Genomic DNA, 17,234 nt, shown 5'->3' with positions numbered 1-17,234 from the left:
ACTTTAACTTATCGGAAGCTAATGAAAGCGCTAACAGATTTGAAACCTAGCGAACGCACTACTCGCTGGCTAAAAGGTTAGCGGTTAGCTGATTAGCGGTGCCCACCTCTGGTTGATTTTAATATATTTTCTAATTTTTACCATTTGATATGATTTTCAGTTGCTTCTAGCGAACTAGAACAGTATATTAAAAATGACTTTATTATATCTCTTCGGCATATAAGGTAAGGAAACCCAGATTGAATATTTTTGCAATTAATAATAATTATTTGAATCATATATGCTCATATAGTTACAGTAGTTACATAATATTGATACCAAAAACTGCAGTATGACACGTAAGGTAAATAAGGTATGGGACCAGGGGTGAAGGCTGAATTTTTTCTTAGGGGGGGTTTTAAAAAAAATGACATAGCCTAACCTTAAGGAGTTTATTCAGGAAATGAGGAATTATTTTCAATCATCATAAGCTATTTTGGTTTATACTCCGGGTTCTTCATTTGATCCGACGATTTTTTGTGAGCCATGCTAATTGACCAAAAAGAGTACGTTTTTGCACATAAGTAATGAAAACGCCAAGCCATTTAGAAAAAGCTGCGCATTTGACTCTAAGGGAAGTCTAAAGTATACCATTGGAACTTAACGACTTGTATAAGACTGCAAGACAATTCATGTAACTCTAAAGTCTCATTTTTTTATTTATGTATCAGAAAATACAATTAAAGTGAAACTCTATTCGAGCATTTCCGAATACTGCTGCTGAAACATATGATACTGTCAAAAAAACAGAAAGAAATGAAGTGGTTCATTTAACTTCTCCATATTTGCACCGTTTTCAGATCGTCTTCTATCATTTTCATAGTTGTGCATAATTGTACTGCATACAATATTGTATAGGGGAGATTGCTGCAGGTTGAGACCAATTTTGATTTCGGTTCATAAAACTTCATTAAAATATTTTAAATATGCGTGTTATACATCATTGGAAAGTACTTCTATTGTCCATACTGAAAAACTTGCAAAATATTTGATCCAAAATCCATATTATTTATACATATGATATTTTTCCATCATCAAGTATTAAATTTAGACCAATTTCTGTCGAAAGTGATGGCCAAGACAAGACAATAGTGACCGATAGGGACGTCAATGTTTATTTAACCGTCAACCCAATATAAAGCATAAAAATACACAAGGCATATTTCAAAAACCTTTAACTTACTTATATAGTAGTTTACAATCATAAAAATGGATAAAACGTTGAAAAACAATTTTTGGCTGATAAAAATTTGGATTTCTCAACCTGCAGCACAGCCAAGCCATTCTAACATAACCATTTTTTATATCATCACAATACATATATATGTAAATAGTCTTTCATGTTGAAGAGCAGTTCAAGACTGATCAAATCCATAAGAAACCTTTAACCAATTCTTGAGGGAAAACAAAATAATATTGACTCGAAAAAGTTTCCAATAATTTTTTGACGTAGGACTACGTCTTACGGCAAGTTTTGAGATAGGGTGTCATTCCAAAAAATCGAAAAATGCGAGCGTCACGAAAAATGAAAGGTTTTGAACGCTAATAGCTCAGCGGTTTTTCGATCGATTTTCAATATTCTTACACCAATCGGTGGGTAAATCTTCTAACAATTGACTCAAATGAAGAAAAGTATGGATCCTTGATGTTGAACTATTGAAAAATTGAAAATAATGAACCTATGTTTTACCAGAGTTCTTGCTTCGTGATTGGTTGGAAGATTCTTTGCGATGATCTAAACCTATACCAATTTGATATCTGTGCTTGGGAAGTACGCCAAAACAAGTGACGAAGTTTCCTCATTTCAACAAGATTTCTTAACACCGCGGTTAAACCTAGACCATTTTGATGTCCTTGCTTGGGAAGTACGCCAGAGGGAGTAACAAAGCCCCCTCGTGCCAACAGATTTCTTACGAATGCGATTAAACCTAGTCCAATTTGATGTCTGTGTTAGGGAAGTGTGCCGAAAAAATGATACAAGTTCATCATTCCAACAGATCGCAAATTCTTTACTGCCAGACGATTAAACCTCGGCGAATTTGATATCTGTGTTGGAAAAATGTGCTACAGCTGTAGTGTTCGGTTATAATACGACTCTGTATGAATACGCATACTTGCCGATGCCGTTTCATTAGAAGTGTAGTGAAAAGATGTGCTGTTGATAAAATAGGATTGAATTGGTAAAATCCCTTCAACGTGGGGAACCATGGGTAATAAAAACAATCTTTAATTTCAGTAAGGTAGCAGGAAAGCAATAGTTTGTGTTCTTGATTTTGTTAAATTGTTTTCAAATGCACAACATTTTGAGAATTGAACGTATGCAATGTTAGTACTTTAATAAATATTACATACAACGCATGTAGCATGTATATATGTTGCATATAGCATGTAGAGTAAGGAGGGGTAAAAGTGCGATGCGGGTAAAAGTGCGATTCAGTGATTTATTGGTGCAGATTCCGAGTAAATTTTCTACATTGGCATGGATGGGTGACTACTTTGACAGCTTGAATCTAACGTAAACTTTGGTTGCTTACGAAGCATAGTTAATGAGTTATGTGCAAATGTTATTTTAGGGCGGTTTTGATGTAATTTTTTGTTATACGGCAAATACGATATCAACAGGAGAATATTACTTGTTGAAAATTTGTAGCAGCGTTTTACATCACTCAGATATCTGTTTTGAAAATACGGTGAAAATAATTTAAAAAATATATTTCGCTTTTCCGTAATTTAATCTAACCCCGTCAAGCGCCTAGCGGGGTAAAAGTTCGATTCACGGACGGGGCAAAAGTACGATTCATGGACGAGGCAAAAATGTATTGCTTATTATATACAGCTTTAGGCACTATATTACAGATACTAGAAATGAAAGAGTTGGCCGAAGAAAAACAATGTGTTTCCAGTTTCCACTGATGAAACAAAAAACAAACGTTTTGATAAGTTTCGATCTAACGGAGGCTGCAATACACCAGCGCAAAATAGAAAAGGTGCAAATTGAGAATATCCCTTACAGAAACATAACGCAGATTGAAGATAATGTGGTTTTGTCAGCAACTGCTGGGCTAATTTCATGGATTCTAGCTTCGAACTTTTGCTCCGCGGTATTCGCACTTTTGCCCCCCTAGTGGGGTAAAAGTGCGAATCAGCACTTGATCAAAAGAAAGAAGAATTTATTTTGCAAAACACTATTACCGCAGATGATTTATAGTTGAATGTGAAGACATTGAGTTACTGCATCACTATAAAATATATTATGTTGTTGTCCTTCTTTATATCTCACGAAAATTTATGACAACTTCAAACATCGCACTTATGCCCCGCCCTACTCTATACATGAAGAATCGAATGATTATAAGCATAGATATATGCTACTATCCCTACAAAGAGACTTACGTAGTCCTGCGTCACCTATATATGCGGTCGTGTCTTGTACACAACCCCTCTGATTTTTTGCCATTTTTTTTATGACCCGCTTGGTTTTGGGTTCTGGTTTCTTCTAAATCAACTTGAATATAAGGAAAGGCTTAGGTTTGATGTTTCGAGTAAGATTTGGGCCGTTATTTACATACATTCAAAAATAATTGAATTTTCTCATACTGCAGCTAGTGTTAACCTGCAGCAGTCTACCCTACATACCCCAAATATCAACTTTATTGGTTAATGGACTAACGAGAAATCGCGGTGCGCGTACAACACTACCAACCGCCTTTCTCGGGATTTATTACTAAAATGGTTTATGGAAATGATACGATATCTTCAGCAATGTTGTGCAGTATTATAACTCGCATCTTTTAAATAAGTTATACACTGTAAAAAAATATTTTTGGTGAAAATATAAAGTAAAACATGAAATTTTCAAAATATTTCAACTTATTTGCCCTTCATTGGCTTGTCATGAAACTTTCAAGAACAGTAGTGTATATTGTTACCTTTAACATGTCAAAAAATCGTGTTGGAAAGCTGTTGGAAAAGCTCTTAGCTGCTGGAAAAAATCATACGTTGTTCCGGTTCACAAGAAAGGATGCAAGCGTTTTGTATCCAACTATCGAGGCCTTTCGAAGCTTTTTGAACTAATAGTTCTTGAATTTTTGAAGCAGAAATGCTCGCCTTACATCTCGCCAGATCAACATGGTTTCGTCTCAAAGCTATCGACTACCAGCAACCTCTGGCATTCACTTCTTTTGTCATTCGCCATATGGAGAAAGGCTAGCAAGTAGACTCCATTTATACTGTCGGCTGCTTTTGACAGAATGGATAACGATATTGCACTGGCTAAATTCGAGAGATTGGGAATTTGTGAGAGCCTACACCTGGCCGGACGGAATATATTCGTTAGGATAGAAGATTATGTTGTTTTATTGGGGTAAATATTCGATTACATGAAATACTTAAGAGTAACTATGCTATATCATCCTATAGAAGATTATGTTGCGTCTTCGTTTCAGGTTAAGGTTCAGGTTTCAGGTTGCACAATGCAGCCACATTAGTCCGTTTCTTTTCCTGTTATGCATGAATGATGCAAATCTGAGCCTGGTTTGTTATAAAAAATCTTACGCAGACGATCTGAAGCTTTATTATGTCATCAACAAACCATTTATAACTATGCGCCACGCGGTCTCTATTTTGGACCACCATGACAAAATCAAATGGAGTGGTCCAAAATAGAGACCGCGTAGCGCATAGTCCACATTACTTACATTATCCAATACTATCTACAGCTCGCATCGAGCGATACAGTTCATTCATTCATTGATTCCATTGAAAGTCACGTCTGCAGTCCGAGGATGATTTGATTGTAATCGGGGATTTCAACCTGCCAAATTTAAATTGAAACCATAATCATGAAGATGAAAATAATCATTTTACCCGAACAAATCAGCTCTCAAAGCGAGATCACCATTGTTGATGGACTATTAGCAGCCGGTCCAATGCAAATCGGCATTTTGCCGAACCAAAATAACACTTTCTTAGATCTTGTGTTTACAACAGATACACACATATGTAATCTGGCATTCACGATTATCTGGCATTAAATAACGATCGTTTAAAATAAACCCGTTTGTCTGCTCCATTCGACGGGTTTATTTTGGCAATTTTGGCAATCCAGACAAACGGGTTTATTTTGGCAATTACATCAAAAACCATAGCTGCGTGAGATACCTTTTGGCATCCTTCGATCATAAAATATACTAAAAAACCCTAAACACTTTATCAGGGAGCTGTTCAAAAGCTATCAAGTTTTCTATATTCAATAATCATATAATGGAAATTACGTGCGCGGTGTTCCTAGCTAACCAGTTTCACAATTTCAATGCGCGGGATACCTCGTTTCAAGATAAGTCCTGGTTTATAAACACGTCATTGTTAAGTGAGCCCAAGCTAATTCAAAATGACTTTTAGAAACAACCAGTGCCGGAAAAATGCAACGGGCGAGGCACAAAAGCAAACGATGCGAAGTTGCTATACGAAACGATACTACAGTATGTAGCACCAATTATATGAGACTAACCTTGGTATTCGGAAAATTTTGTTGTAAAGCCAATATTACGAAAATAAGATAAATATTTTTTATAAATTTAATATAATGGTAATGGAGCAGCTATAATTTGTAAATACAGCGAAAAATATTATGCAGGCATAATGATACGAGCAAATATATTCCCTAAGTTGATAAGTTGATTTCCTCTTACCAACGCTAATATGCAGAGATATAGCGCCCTACACGCTTATAAGACTTTATGCATTAATGTGCATAAAATTTTAATATGCCGACGAAATACAATGGTCGAAAAAAAAGAGCGCTAGTTCCGCCAATGCTTTCACGTTGATAAGGCACGAAATTCACTACATGTAATGTTGTTGTTTGTCAAAATACTTACATCTCGTGAACACGCATCAGGGGTGTGCAGAACACGCTTGAAATTTGAATTAATAAATATTGAAGCAGTTCAGTTTAAATTAGCAAGTACCAATTGGAATAGCGTTTTTATTTCTCGACCATGCTTCAAGGATGATTTGGAGTTATATCAAGGGCAGGCTACATCACACCTACTTTTTCTCCAAACTTTTTATGTATTTAATTCACACATGGAGCCTCAAGGCCCAAACAGAATGCTGCGTCAACGCATCATTGTCAATTTGACAGTAAACCCATGAGAAAACTGTCAGAATAACGCTGATGGACACGTTGACGCAGCATTCTGTTTGGCCCTTCAGGCGCTAGTCCGTACTTGGATGGACCTTAACGTTATTTCGTTTTACAATAAGCTTTATAACATTTTCGTTCAACACACACCGTCTACTGTATGTCAAAAACATACAGTTAAAAGGTATCCTGAGTGATTTTCTGCATCATTGATTCGATTGATGAAGGGCAAATGAAGGGCATTCAAACACATGCGTCGAGTTGGGACAGAAAGCGTTGCCGCCTATAAACAAATGTTGAGTATATTAAAGGCGGCACATAGGATAGAACATCGGACTTACATCGAAAACTTACAAGACAACCTGAAGAGTGAGCCTAAATGTTTTTGGAAATTATATCAGGATCTTCCGGTTGATCTTGTGACTATGGAGTATAAGGACAGTTATTCGGTTGACGCCAATTCGTCTGTAACATTATTCGCCAATTTTTTCCAAAGTGTGGGATTGCAATATTATTTCGGAAGATGAAATAACATGATGAATAATTCATTGACAGAGCAAATATTCTGGCATACACCGATGATGTCAAACTGTTCTAATCAGTAAAGACCGTCAAAGAATGTTTTGTCCTGTAACAAGATCTGGTGAACATCGGGAAATGCTGTGTTGACTGTGGGTAATCCCGGAAAATATTCTGTATTGACGTCTACTAGGAGACAAGCAATTGCAATTGTATTTAAGTAAAACTACGAAGAAACAGATATCCCGCAAGTGACAGTGATACGAGACTTGGGACTTGTAAATTAATATTTTTTGAAACGTTGGTTCTACAATTGATGAAGGGACGGTAGGGGAAAGTAATGAAGAATGAAAGAGTGGAAAAGTAAAGGTGGGGGGTTATTGGTAGCTACGCTTAACAAGTTGTCGTTGTGACTCCTACCTTTTGTCCAATGCTGGAAGGTGCATGGGTCGAACCAAGCTATAATCTGAGATTATATCCGGATTCGAACCCATAACACCCGCCAGGGCATGCGGCTCGCTGGTACTTGTACCTTTGAACCCTTTGTAGCCTTTTGGTTCAACCATGAACCTTCCAGCATTGAACAAAAGGTAGGAGTCACAACGACAACTTGTTAAGCGTAGCTACCAATAACCCCTCCCCTTCACCTTTCCACTCTTTCTCCTCCATTCAAAAAATTCTTCATTACTTTCCCCTACTGTCCCTTCATCAATTGTAGAACCAACGTTTCAAAAAATATTAATAAACAAGCTGACCCGACAAACTTCGTATTGCCACAAATTAACCTGTGTTGTACATAAATCGTGAATCTCGGATGATCTTTGTCACAATTTCGAGTTTTGTAAGTTTCTGAGGAGTTCAACCTTAGATGATTCATTTTGGCAGTTACGTAATTATGAAAGCATCCCAGGTAACCAATAAGCATCACCAATGCTATTCAAATGTAAGCCAGTAAGCATTTAAGTCGCCTTAAATGGCAAATATACAGCTACTTTACTGATAACCTTCTTATAGTGCTGACAATGCTAATTTACAGCTAATTACCGACACGAAGAATTTGAATACAATTTTGGATGCCAATTTACAACACCTACAGTCAACCAAAAAAGTATTCGGACAGCAGCGCATAAAATTTTCTTTTAGAAATTTTGCACAGTATTTTTGCAAAGAATGGTAACACATATTTTTTAAAACAATGTTTAACTAAAGCATATTTATATGCACAACAAAAATTCGGGGAAAAGCTTTCCGTTTTGAAGATAAGGTACATACAGTTTAAATTCCTCAAAAATGCAGCCAAAAAAGTATTCGGACAGTTAACTATTAGTTGAAACAAATGTCCTTTCTCGCTCAACTACTACCTTGTAGGACCATTTACATTCTTGATGACCTGTTTTAATCTGTTTGGGATAAAATTAACAATTTTTCAAATATCCCTCTGTGAATTGCTGACCATTTTTTTACAAGAGCTCGGTTTAAGTCATTGTGATAAGAAATCGAATGATTTCTCATTTAGAAATGAGGTTATCTAAAAAGATGTTCAAAAGGGCTCAAATCTAGACTGAATCCTGATGTTTCGGTAGCTCTAGGACAATTATATGGTGCCTACCGCTTACAATTATCGACAGTATGTTTAGATTCAACATCCCGGTACAATATGTATGTACCACACAATTACAATTTTGCTTTAATTTCAGCTAAAATTATTCAGATAGTTGAGTTTACATTTAGTTCTTTCCAAAAATATATATCTTTGGTGCCTCGGAGCTTTCCAAGCACCCCAACAAGGTATGACATCAACAACCCTTATGCAAGAATAACTAAAAGAGAAGGGTTACAAGCGAAAAATCACTCGTCAGCAAGTAAACAAGCAATGCGGTTAGTGTCATACCTTGTTGGGATGCTTGGAAAGCTCCGAGGTAGCAAAGATATATATTTTTGGATAGAACTAAGTGTAAACTCAATTATCTGAACAATTTTAGGTGAAATTAAAGCAAAATTGTAATTGTGCGGTACATACATATTGTACCGGGATGTTGAAACTAAACATACTGTCGATAATTGTAAGCGGTAGGCACCATACAATTGTCCTAGAGCTATCGAAACATCAGCATTCAGTCTAGATTTGAACCCTTTTGAACATCTTTTTAGATAACTTTATTTCTAAATGAGAAATCATTCGTTTTCTTATCACAATGACTTAAACCGAACTCTTGTAAAAAAATGGTCAGCAATTCACAGAGGGATATTTGAAAAATTGTTAATTTTATCCCAAACAGATTAAAACAGGTCATCAAGATTGTAAATGGTCCTACGAGGTAGTAGATGAGCGAGAAAGGACATTTGTTTCAACTAATAGTTAACTGTCCGAATACTTTTTTGGCTGCATTTTTGAGGAATTCAAACTATATGTACCCTATCTTCAAAACGGAAAGCTTTTCCCCGAAATTTTGTTGTGCATCTAAATATGCTTTAGTTAAACATTGTTTTAAAAAATATGTGTTACCATTCTTTGCAAAAATACTGTGCAAAATTACTAAAAGAAAATTTTATGCGCTGCTGTCCGAATACTTTTTTGGTTGACTGTATGCAGTCAAAAAGCTAATATACAACAACGTGCATTATAAATGCCAGATACGCTGATTTGCTGCTTATGTTAATGCTTATAAGTTACCATGAATGGGTAGTTTAATATACAAATTTGCAATTTTTCCTCACAGTAAAGTAGAAAACAACTCCCCTGTCCCCTCATTGCATAGCCAGAAAGCGGATAGTAATATTCGCCATGATTGTACAACATTTCGCCGAATATCATTTTGCGAAAATCCTTAAGCGGAATGTACCATTTCACGGAAAACTTTTTTGTGGAAAGTACCATTTCGCGATCCTCTCCTTACTCGCTGTCGCTCGTTCCAGGAAACCCAGGTAGACCTAGGAAAATAAATAAACCTAGACAGTCGTGATTTCTGCGAGGAGTTGCCTCCCCACAGTGGGCGGCGCTTCCGACGGCGGGTCGCCGGCATCACTCGTGGCGGTCTCGTCCTGAATGATCTAGTGTTACTGTAGTTTTTGTGGTCTTGTTATTGACTAATGTTTTATGGAAGAGTCTCGAATTTCTCGAGTTCGATTAGTTTCTGAGTTTCGCAAAAATTTCTGTTTTATTTGTATGAGAGTCCATATCCCCCTACCACAGGGGTGAGAGGTCTCTAATTATCATAAAATAAATTCAAGACTCCAAAATCTCCTACATGCCAAATTTGATTCCATTTGCTTGATTAATTCTCAAGTTATAAATAAATTTGAATTTCATTTGTATGGGAGCCCCCCCTCTCAAAAGGGGGAGGGGTCGTAATTCACCAAAGAAAAAATTTCTGCCATCTAAAACTCCCACATGCCAAATTTGGTTCCATTTGCTTGATTAGTTCTCCAGATAAGAGGAAATTTGCATTTCATTTGTATGGAAGCCCACCCTCTTAAAGGGGAGATGGGTCATAACTCGCTTTCCAAAGAGGAGAGGGGTCTCAATTCACCAAAGTGGAGAGAGGTCCTAATTCACCATAGAAAATATTCTTGCCTACAAAAACACCCACATGCTAAATTTGGTTCCATTTGCTTGATTAGTTCTCGAGTTATGAGGAAATTTATTTTAATTTGTATAGGAGCCCTTTCTTAAAGTGGGGAGCTAATAGGTAATGTATAGGAGCTTAAAGCTAATTCACCATAGAAAATATTCTTGCCCTCGAAAACTTTCACATGCCAAATTTTGTTCCATTTGCTTGATTAGTTCTCGAGTTATGAGGAAATATGTATTTCATCTGTATAGGAGGCCCCCCCCCCCTCCTAAAGTGGGGAGGGGTCCCAATTCATCATAGAAAAAAAAGTTTTTCTTCAAAAACACCCACATGCCAAATTTGGTTCCATCTGCTTGATTAGTTCTCGAGTTATGAGGAAATTTGTTTTTTATTTCTACAGGAGCCCCCTCTCTTAAAGTGGGGAGGGGTCCTAGTTCACCATAGAAAATATTCTTCTCCTCAGAAACCTTCACATGCCAAATTTTGTTCCATTTACTTGATTAGTTCTCGAGTTATGAGGAAATTTGTATTTCATTTGTATGGAAGCCCCCCCCCTCTTAAAAGGGGAGAGGAGTCATAATTCCCCTTCTAAAGAGGGGAGGGGTTTCAATTTACCATAGAATAAATTCTTGTCACCAAAAACACCCACATGCCAAATTTTGTTCTATTTGCTTGATTAGTTCTCGAGTTATGCAGAAATTTGTGTTTCATTTGTATGGGAGCCCTCCCGTTTAGTGGGGGGAGGGGTCTCTAACCATCACTAAAACCTTTCCGGGCCCCAAAAACCTCTACATGCAAATTTTCACGCCGATTGGTTCAGTAGTTTTTGATTCTATAAGGAACATCCCGACAGACAGACAGACAGAAATCCATTTTTATATATAAGATATGCTTGACCGCAATTCAAGGTCAAGACTAAAAACACGAGGTTTGGTCTATTAGGACTTGTGTTCGATGAAAGACTCTCTTCTTAAATCTATCCGTTTTCTTTCTTTCCACCCTTTAGGGTTCATCCGCATGAACCTTATGGCGCCGGTGATGCCTGGCGCTCTAGCGTCGGGGTAGTTAAAAGGGGAACATAAAGAAAAATATTTTCATGGCTTCGCGAAAGCCAAGCACCCGTGCCACTCGCGGTCACTGTGTTTGCCTTCCGTGTGTTCCAGAGCTTTTCTTTGTTTATCGGTTGCATACTCAAATTCTTTCGATGGTCCATTTTAACGGTTCCACCTAGAATTACCATCATTTTACACTTAGAAGTTTAACGCTAAACGTACCGACTGAGCTCTACGAATATTTTTCGCTAACAGAAAATGCCGTGATTGTCAAAAGATTACTATTATTATATTCTGGATAAAAAGATAAACAGTAGAGCAGCAAGCTTTGCATTATGTTAAATTAAGTAGGGGAACAAGGGGCAAGACGACCACCCGGGGCAAAAGTGCCACTCTTCAGTTTTCCTTGAAAACAACGAAGGATTTTAATATGGTCATTTTTCATGGTTTCTAAAGTATCTTACAATATACCATAAGAAAGTTCTTCGATAAAAAGTAAACTCAGACATTAAAATGATTTTGAAATTTTACTTTTTGAAAATTGCACATAATGATAATGACTATGCCGCAAACAAGCATACTGAAATCTTATTTATCTTTATGTGTATTATTTTTGGTCTAACACATTAACTAGACCTAATTCCTATAGATAGAAGTTAAAATACAACATTTCTCTACTTGTGGTCATTTTCCCCACCATAGTGGCACTTTTGCCCCGTACCTATTAATATCGAGCGAAAAAACATCTGAAACGAAAACGTTATTTTTTTCTATATTTTTTTTTATTTTGATATTGAACTCACTGAAACTGTTTAGATTGTACCCTCATCTAAGTTTAAGGCCTTTTCAGGTTGAATTCAATTGGTTCTTTTTGCCCGTAATTGATTAAAAACAGTTAAGGTGTCCTTTATGCCCCGGGTCCCACTACATTTAGTGTTAAATATAATTTTTTAAACTTTTTTAAAAAATAAAAGATAAATCTAGATAACCCAAGGAACATTTTTGTTGTATAGCAGCTTATCAAGCACTTGTTCCATTGGTTTTAGCTGTACAATAGTTGAAAAAGCTACTCCTAAATAAAAATGTTTGTTGGGAAGTGTATATGTTTCTTCCTAACTTCTTCTTGGGCACTATTCCGCTACAATCAATAGTTTTTGGTTAATTTTGATGTGAAAACCCATGCGCATATTTTAAAAATTAGTCTTGAGTACTATTTAATGATCAATTGACCTATGAAACAAGAATGTTTTTCTTCAATGTACACATAATGGAAATTTTATTCTAATCAGAGAGGGCCATGCAAGATTTTTTCTTATTTTGGTAGATTTTTCTTGGTTATACAGGGGGATGAAACGAATTGCAGATAATTTTACTATATTATATTTTATTTTTTTTATTACATATATTTTTAGACCGAGGAGGAAATTTCGCTTGTCGATCGAGGCTTTATTCATGATTGATTTTCCGACTGCTAAACATAAATTTTCACTTTATCTTGATCGAACCGAGAAAAGGGGTAAGTAATGATTCTGGAAAATCACCTAGCGATGATCTATACGCCTATAGAACACAATTTTAGACTCGATTATATAGAGGAAAAAAATAAAATAGTTCCGATTTTGTTCAAACTCGCTCTTTATACTTTTTGAAAATAATTAAACCCTAATTTTTTATTTGGCCCTTTCTGAATTATAGCGGTTCCAAAAAATGCGATTATTACTTACCTTCCTTTATTACTTTTGAACCACCGGGCGGATTTAAAGCGTCGATGCAGCAAATGAAAGATATTTTTATGGAATTTCTAAAATATTGAGGTAGGAAAGTAGGTAAAAATCGCAATTTTTGGAACAACCCTAACTCAAAAAGGGCCACCCTAGGCGCCAAAAAAAATTACGAGTCTAATTATTTTCAAAAAGGAAGAGTACAGCGAGTTTGAAGAAAATTGGGCCGATTTTTTTTCGATAGTACTTTTCTTCGGAATTGTTGTATATTCATATTCATTTTTATGTAAGAAAGGTATTGTTTGTCTTTAGGATGAGAATCAAAAATAAAATTCATCTTTTACATTAAAAAACACAAAATTTTGTATACAAAATAATGAAAAAAAAATTTTTTTTGTTGATTCGTTTATAAAGAGGATTCGATTCATATAGCGAAAAAAAATTTGGCAACTGTATATAACCGAGTCCGATCAGTATATAAAATGAGATTTCTTTTACATTTAGTACATTTTTACCTTTGTTATACCAATACTATAAAAAAGGTTTGGAAATTGGCCGAATTCTTATTCTTATTAATACCATCACAACCACAATTAAGGATTCCGAGAAATAATTTTATATATTGCTAGTCATAGAAATATTTCGAATTATTTTCTTGTCTGTATTAACACTTGCATAATATTCGTGATACATTGCAAATGTTTAGTCGGTCAGGCAAACTGTGAAGTATTGCCGCGAAGACGATTATACGAGCATGAGCATGAACGACAATTGCCGCGAAGACGATTATACGAAATGACATACACTCAAAATAATTTTCACGTCGATGTGTGGATTATTTTGCATGTAGATACATGTCAAAATCAACAGGGGAAGAAGAAACGGAGACGTCTCGTACCAACCGTTTCTACATTTAGGTGTAAATTGTAAACATCGGGAGTATCATTGCTAATAAAAGTTAAGTGATACTCCGGACCCTCGGGGATAAACTTATGGCATTAACCACAAGCCAAGCTGCGATAGGCCAAGGATAAAGCGCCTTTTATTGCTCTCTGAAAATAGATGTAGGACACCTGCTACCATGCAACTAAAGATATGTTAGTATAGAAACATTCTAGCGTTACGGGACACGGATTACCTACGAATGGCCGAAACACAAATGGCCGAATCACGAATGGCCGAAACACAAATGGCCGAAATAACGAATGGCATAACATATCAAATGGCCGAATCACGAATGGCCGAATCACAAAAGGCCGAATCGCGAATGGCCGAATCACTAATGGCCGAAACACGAATGGCCGAATGTCATATTCGACCGAAAATATTCATAGTCTTCAACCTGTGCAAACGTTGGATACATGCTGTCCTTACTCGCTACCGCTCGTTCGGACTTAACTAAGGGATAATCCCTAATAGACAGTAAACCTAGGAAAATGCATGCACCTAAATAGTAGTGGTTTCTGCGGGGGGGCTGCCCCCCCGCAGTGGCCGGCGCTTCCGACGGCGGGTCACCGGCGCACACTCGCGGCCTGCGGCCGTCTCGCCCTGAATCATCTAGGAAACATTTGCTACTCACACGGTAAATACGTCTCGCACCTTATAATGAAGATGTGTTTATAATCAAGAAATATTTTCGGAATACTTATATAAGTGGGAGAAACCGGAACAACAGGCCATTGTTTCACCCCACTCTGTGGTCAAATTTTAAGCCTATCATTGACAAGCTACCGCGGAACACAAACAACTTGGAACCATGGCACCAACGATGGACAACCATTGTTGGTGCCCATCACCTGTCAATGACCAGGATCATCACAGAGCTTCGGGTGGAGCAAAATGCGATAAAGGGGAACATCCTTAGAATTCTTCAGGGGGATGTTCCGAATTCGCGCCGAGAAATAGACGAAAAAATCTACTCGAAATGTGTTAATGCTCACAAAATGAGCAGCAAAAATTTTGTTGACGCAGTTGCGATTTTATTAAGCGCTAAACAAAGACGTTCGTAAAGCATGTTTCGTTTGTTTAATAGTAGTAGTTTGTTTTTTGTTTGATTAAAGTTATTTGTTAACTACTTGCCAATTCATGGTTTTTTATTGAGTAGTTATTTAGGCATTCCGAAAAATTTCGGCCTTTCGTGATTCGGCCATTCGTGATTCGGCCTTACGCGACTCGGCCTTTCGTGATTCGGCCTTTCGTGATTCGGCCTTTCGTGATTCGGCCTTCTGTGACTGTTATTGAAATTCGGCCATTTGGATTTCGGCCATTCGTGATTCGGCCATTTGTGTTTCGGCCATTCGGTGCCAGCCCCGGGACACAATTAGCACTCATTGTTACCGTGTGAATCGCCTCCTGTTTCACCAATTTTTTGGCAAATTCCTTGTAAAATAGTTGTTTAAGGGGAAACCGAAAATGGCTCAAAGATGGCTGGATAAATGGCTACCGTTCGATGCATGTATTGTTTTATGCCTTAAAAATGCAGATGTATTGGCAGAGCCACCCCATCGACATCTCTATAACGAGCTACAGTGAACGTCAGCGAAAGCATGTCCTGGGCTCAAAATTTGACAGCGGGCCCAAATCAGACTACTGGCAGTTGAGTGAAACGCAGTGCTGACATGCTATCTCATTTTTGCACACACGAGATGTTGGCGACGAAAACATGGTTGCCTGCCGATGGGCTGGGCAGAGCACGTAATCAGTGCTCCCAGTACTATTGGAATTTCCTAAATCTTGTCATTCCATTTATCAACCCGGTATATATCAACAAACGCTCAGCAAAACATAATTGCTAATGGAAAATAAATTCAACGGATCATGTAGATCATTACGTGTTCATAAAACGTATAATCTGGAATTGGTTAATAGATATTTGGTTGCGCACATATTTCGTTGCACTAACGCTTTCCGAAAAACAGCACCACGGTCTCAAACTTTCACCACATCAATGCACTCAAAAAAATCAGCACGTCAAGTTCACGTGAAAACATACGTAATTCTCATCCATCACACTTTTCATGTAATTTTCACGTGAATTATTGGTAACTCGCACTCATACTAATCAGTTTACGTGCGATCCTGGCAAATTTTATCAACTTTCCCATTAACTAGTACATGAAGTTCACGTAAGTTGCTGTACAGAAGTTTACATGATTTTTCACGTGGATGCAACGTGTCGATTTTTTTGAGTGTGAGGTTTTAAAGAGCTTTCTGCTTTTGCCGCATCGATAAGCTTAGATAATGTAAACAAACTAATAACTGACCAGCAATCAAAAACTCGCCTTCAATGCAAACGGATTAATTAGCCATCCTATTGAATGCATAGGATCAATAGGATTGCTTCTGCAAATCTTAGATGAATCGGAATCAGGCTTCATTTTCGGGTTTTTGCTCAGTAGATGCTCATTTGACTACAGCGCATCAACGAAACAGAGTTCGGAAAGGTAGTGTAAAGGACAATTGTAGAGTTAATTATTATCTACGATATTGCTGAAGAAAGTATAATTTAATCTTTTGTATTTACGGCGCTATCCAGCTTTTTACGCGCTATAATGGCGGACGCTATAAATTGTGTTCGTAATATGCGAACAATCTTTTTGATAACTCTGATGATGATATGAGATGATATGTAGTAAATTTAATTTGGATTAAATATGCAGTTTGCTGTGGAAAATCAGCTGAAAATGATTACGAGAAAATTTACTTTCACCCTTCCAAAAATAACTTTTGTTGAAAAATTATCAAAATTTTCTCAAACTACATTATACAATAGGGTAACGACATCAGAAATCGCCACTTTTTCAGACTGCAAAGAAGAAAACCGTATAGTTCCATATCAATGAGAATTGTTTAGCCTACATTTAACAGCAACATTTTTGCCACGTTTTCAGCATAAAACTTAAGCCCAAATATTTGAAAAAGTCGTTATAAATGTAAAATTTGTGATGCTTGTTGAGGCACCAGTTTTCGCCTCCAAGACCCAGTTTTCGCCATTTCTGTACTCCAGTTTCCGCCACTCACAGCAGCATCATTTGTATCTTGTTCTAGTCTGAAAATTAATAAATATTTATATTTTTTCCGAAAAATACGATTAATTGTCAGTTGACTAGTGAAAACAGAATGGGATGGTTGAGAAACAACCGCGTAACTGGTTCCCGCGATGTGCTTTGGCACGGTCCATTAAAAT

General features: G+C 36.9%; 1 protein-coding gene across 1 annotated transcript in view; it reads left to right on the top strand.

The window, feature by feature from the left end:
• Positions 1-17,234, top strand: part of LOC128741476 (cartilage oligomeric matrix protein) — a 204,958-nt gene that overhangs the window by 16,868 nt on the left and 170,856 nt on the right. Inside the window, exons 3-4 of the mRNA XM_053837321.1 lie at positions 161-224; positions 12,740-12,843. Of these exons, the coding sequence (XP_053693296.1) occupies positions 161-224; positions 12,740-12,843 (168 nt within the window). The remainder of the gene's footprint in view (positions 1-160; positions 225-12,739; positions 12,844-17,234) is intronic.

The sequence above is a fragment of the Sabethes cyaneus genome, chromosome 3 (assembly GCF_943734655.1).
Source record: "Sabethes cyaneus chromosome 3, idSabCyanKW18_F2, whole genome shotgun sequence".
Lineage (NCBI taxonomy): Eukaryota > Metazoa > Arthropoda > Insecta > Diptera > Culicidae > Sabethes > Sabethes cyaneus.
The sequence above is the reverse complement of the archived record's forward strand: the minus strand, read 5'-3'. Positions and strand labels throughout refer to the sequence as shown.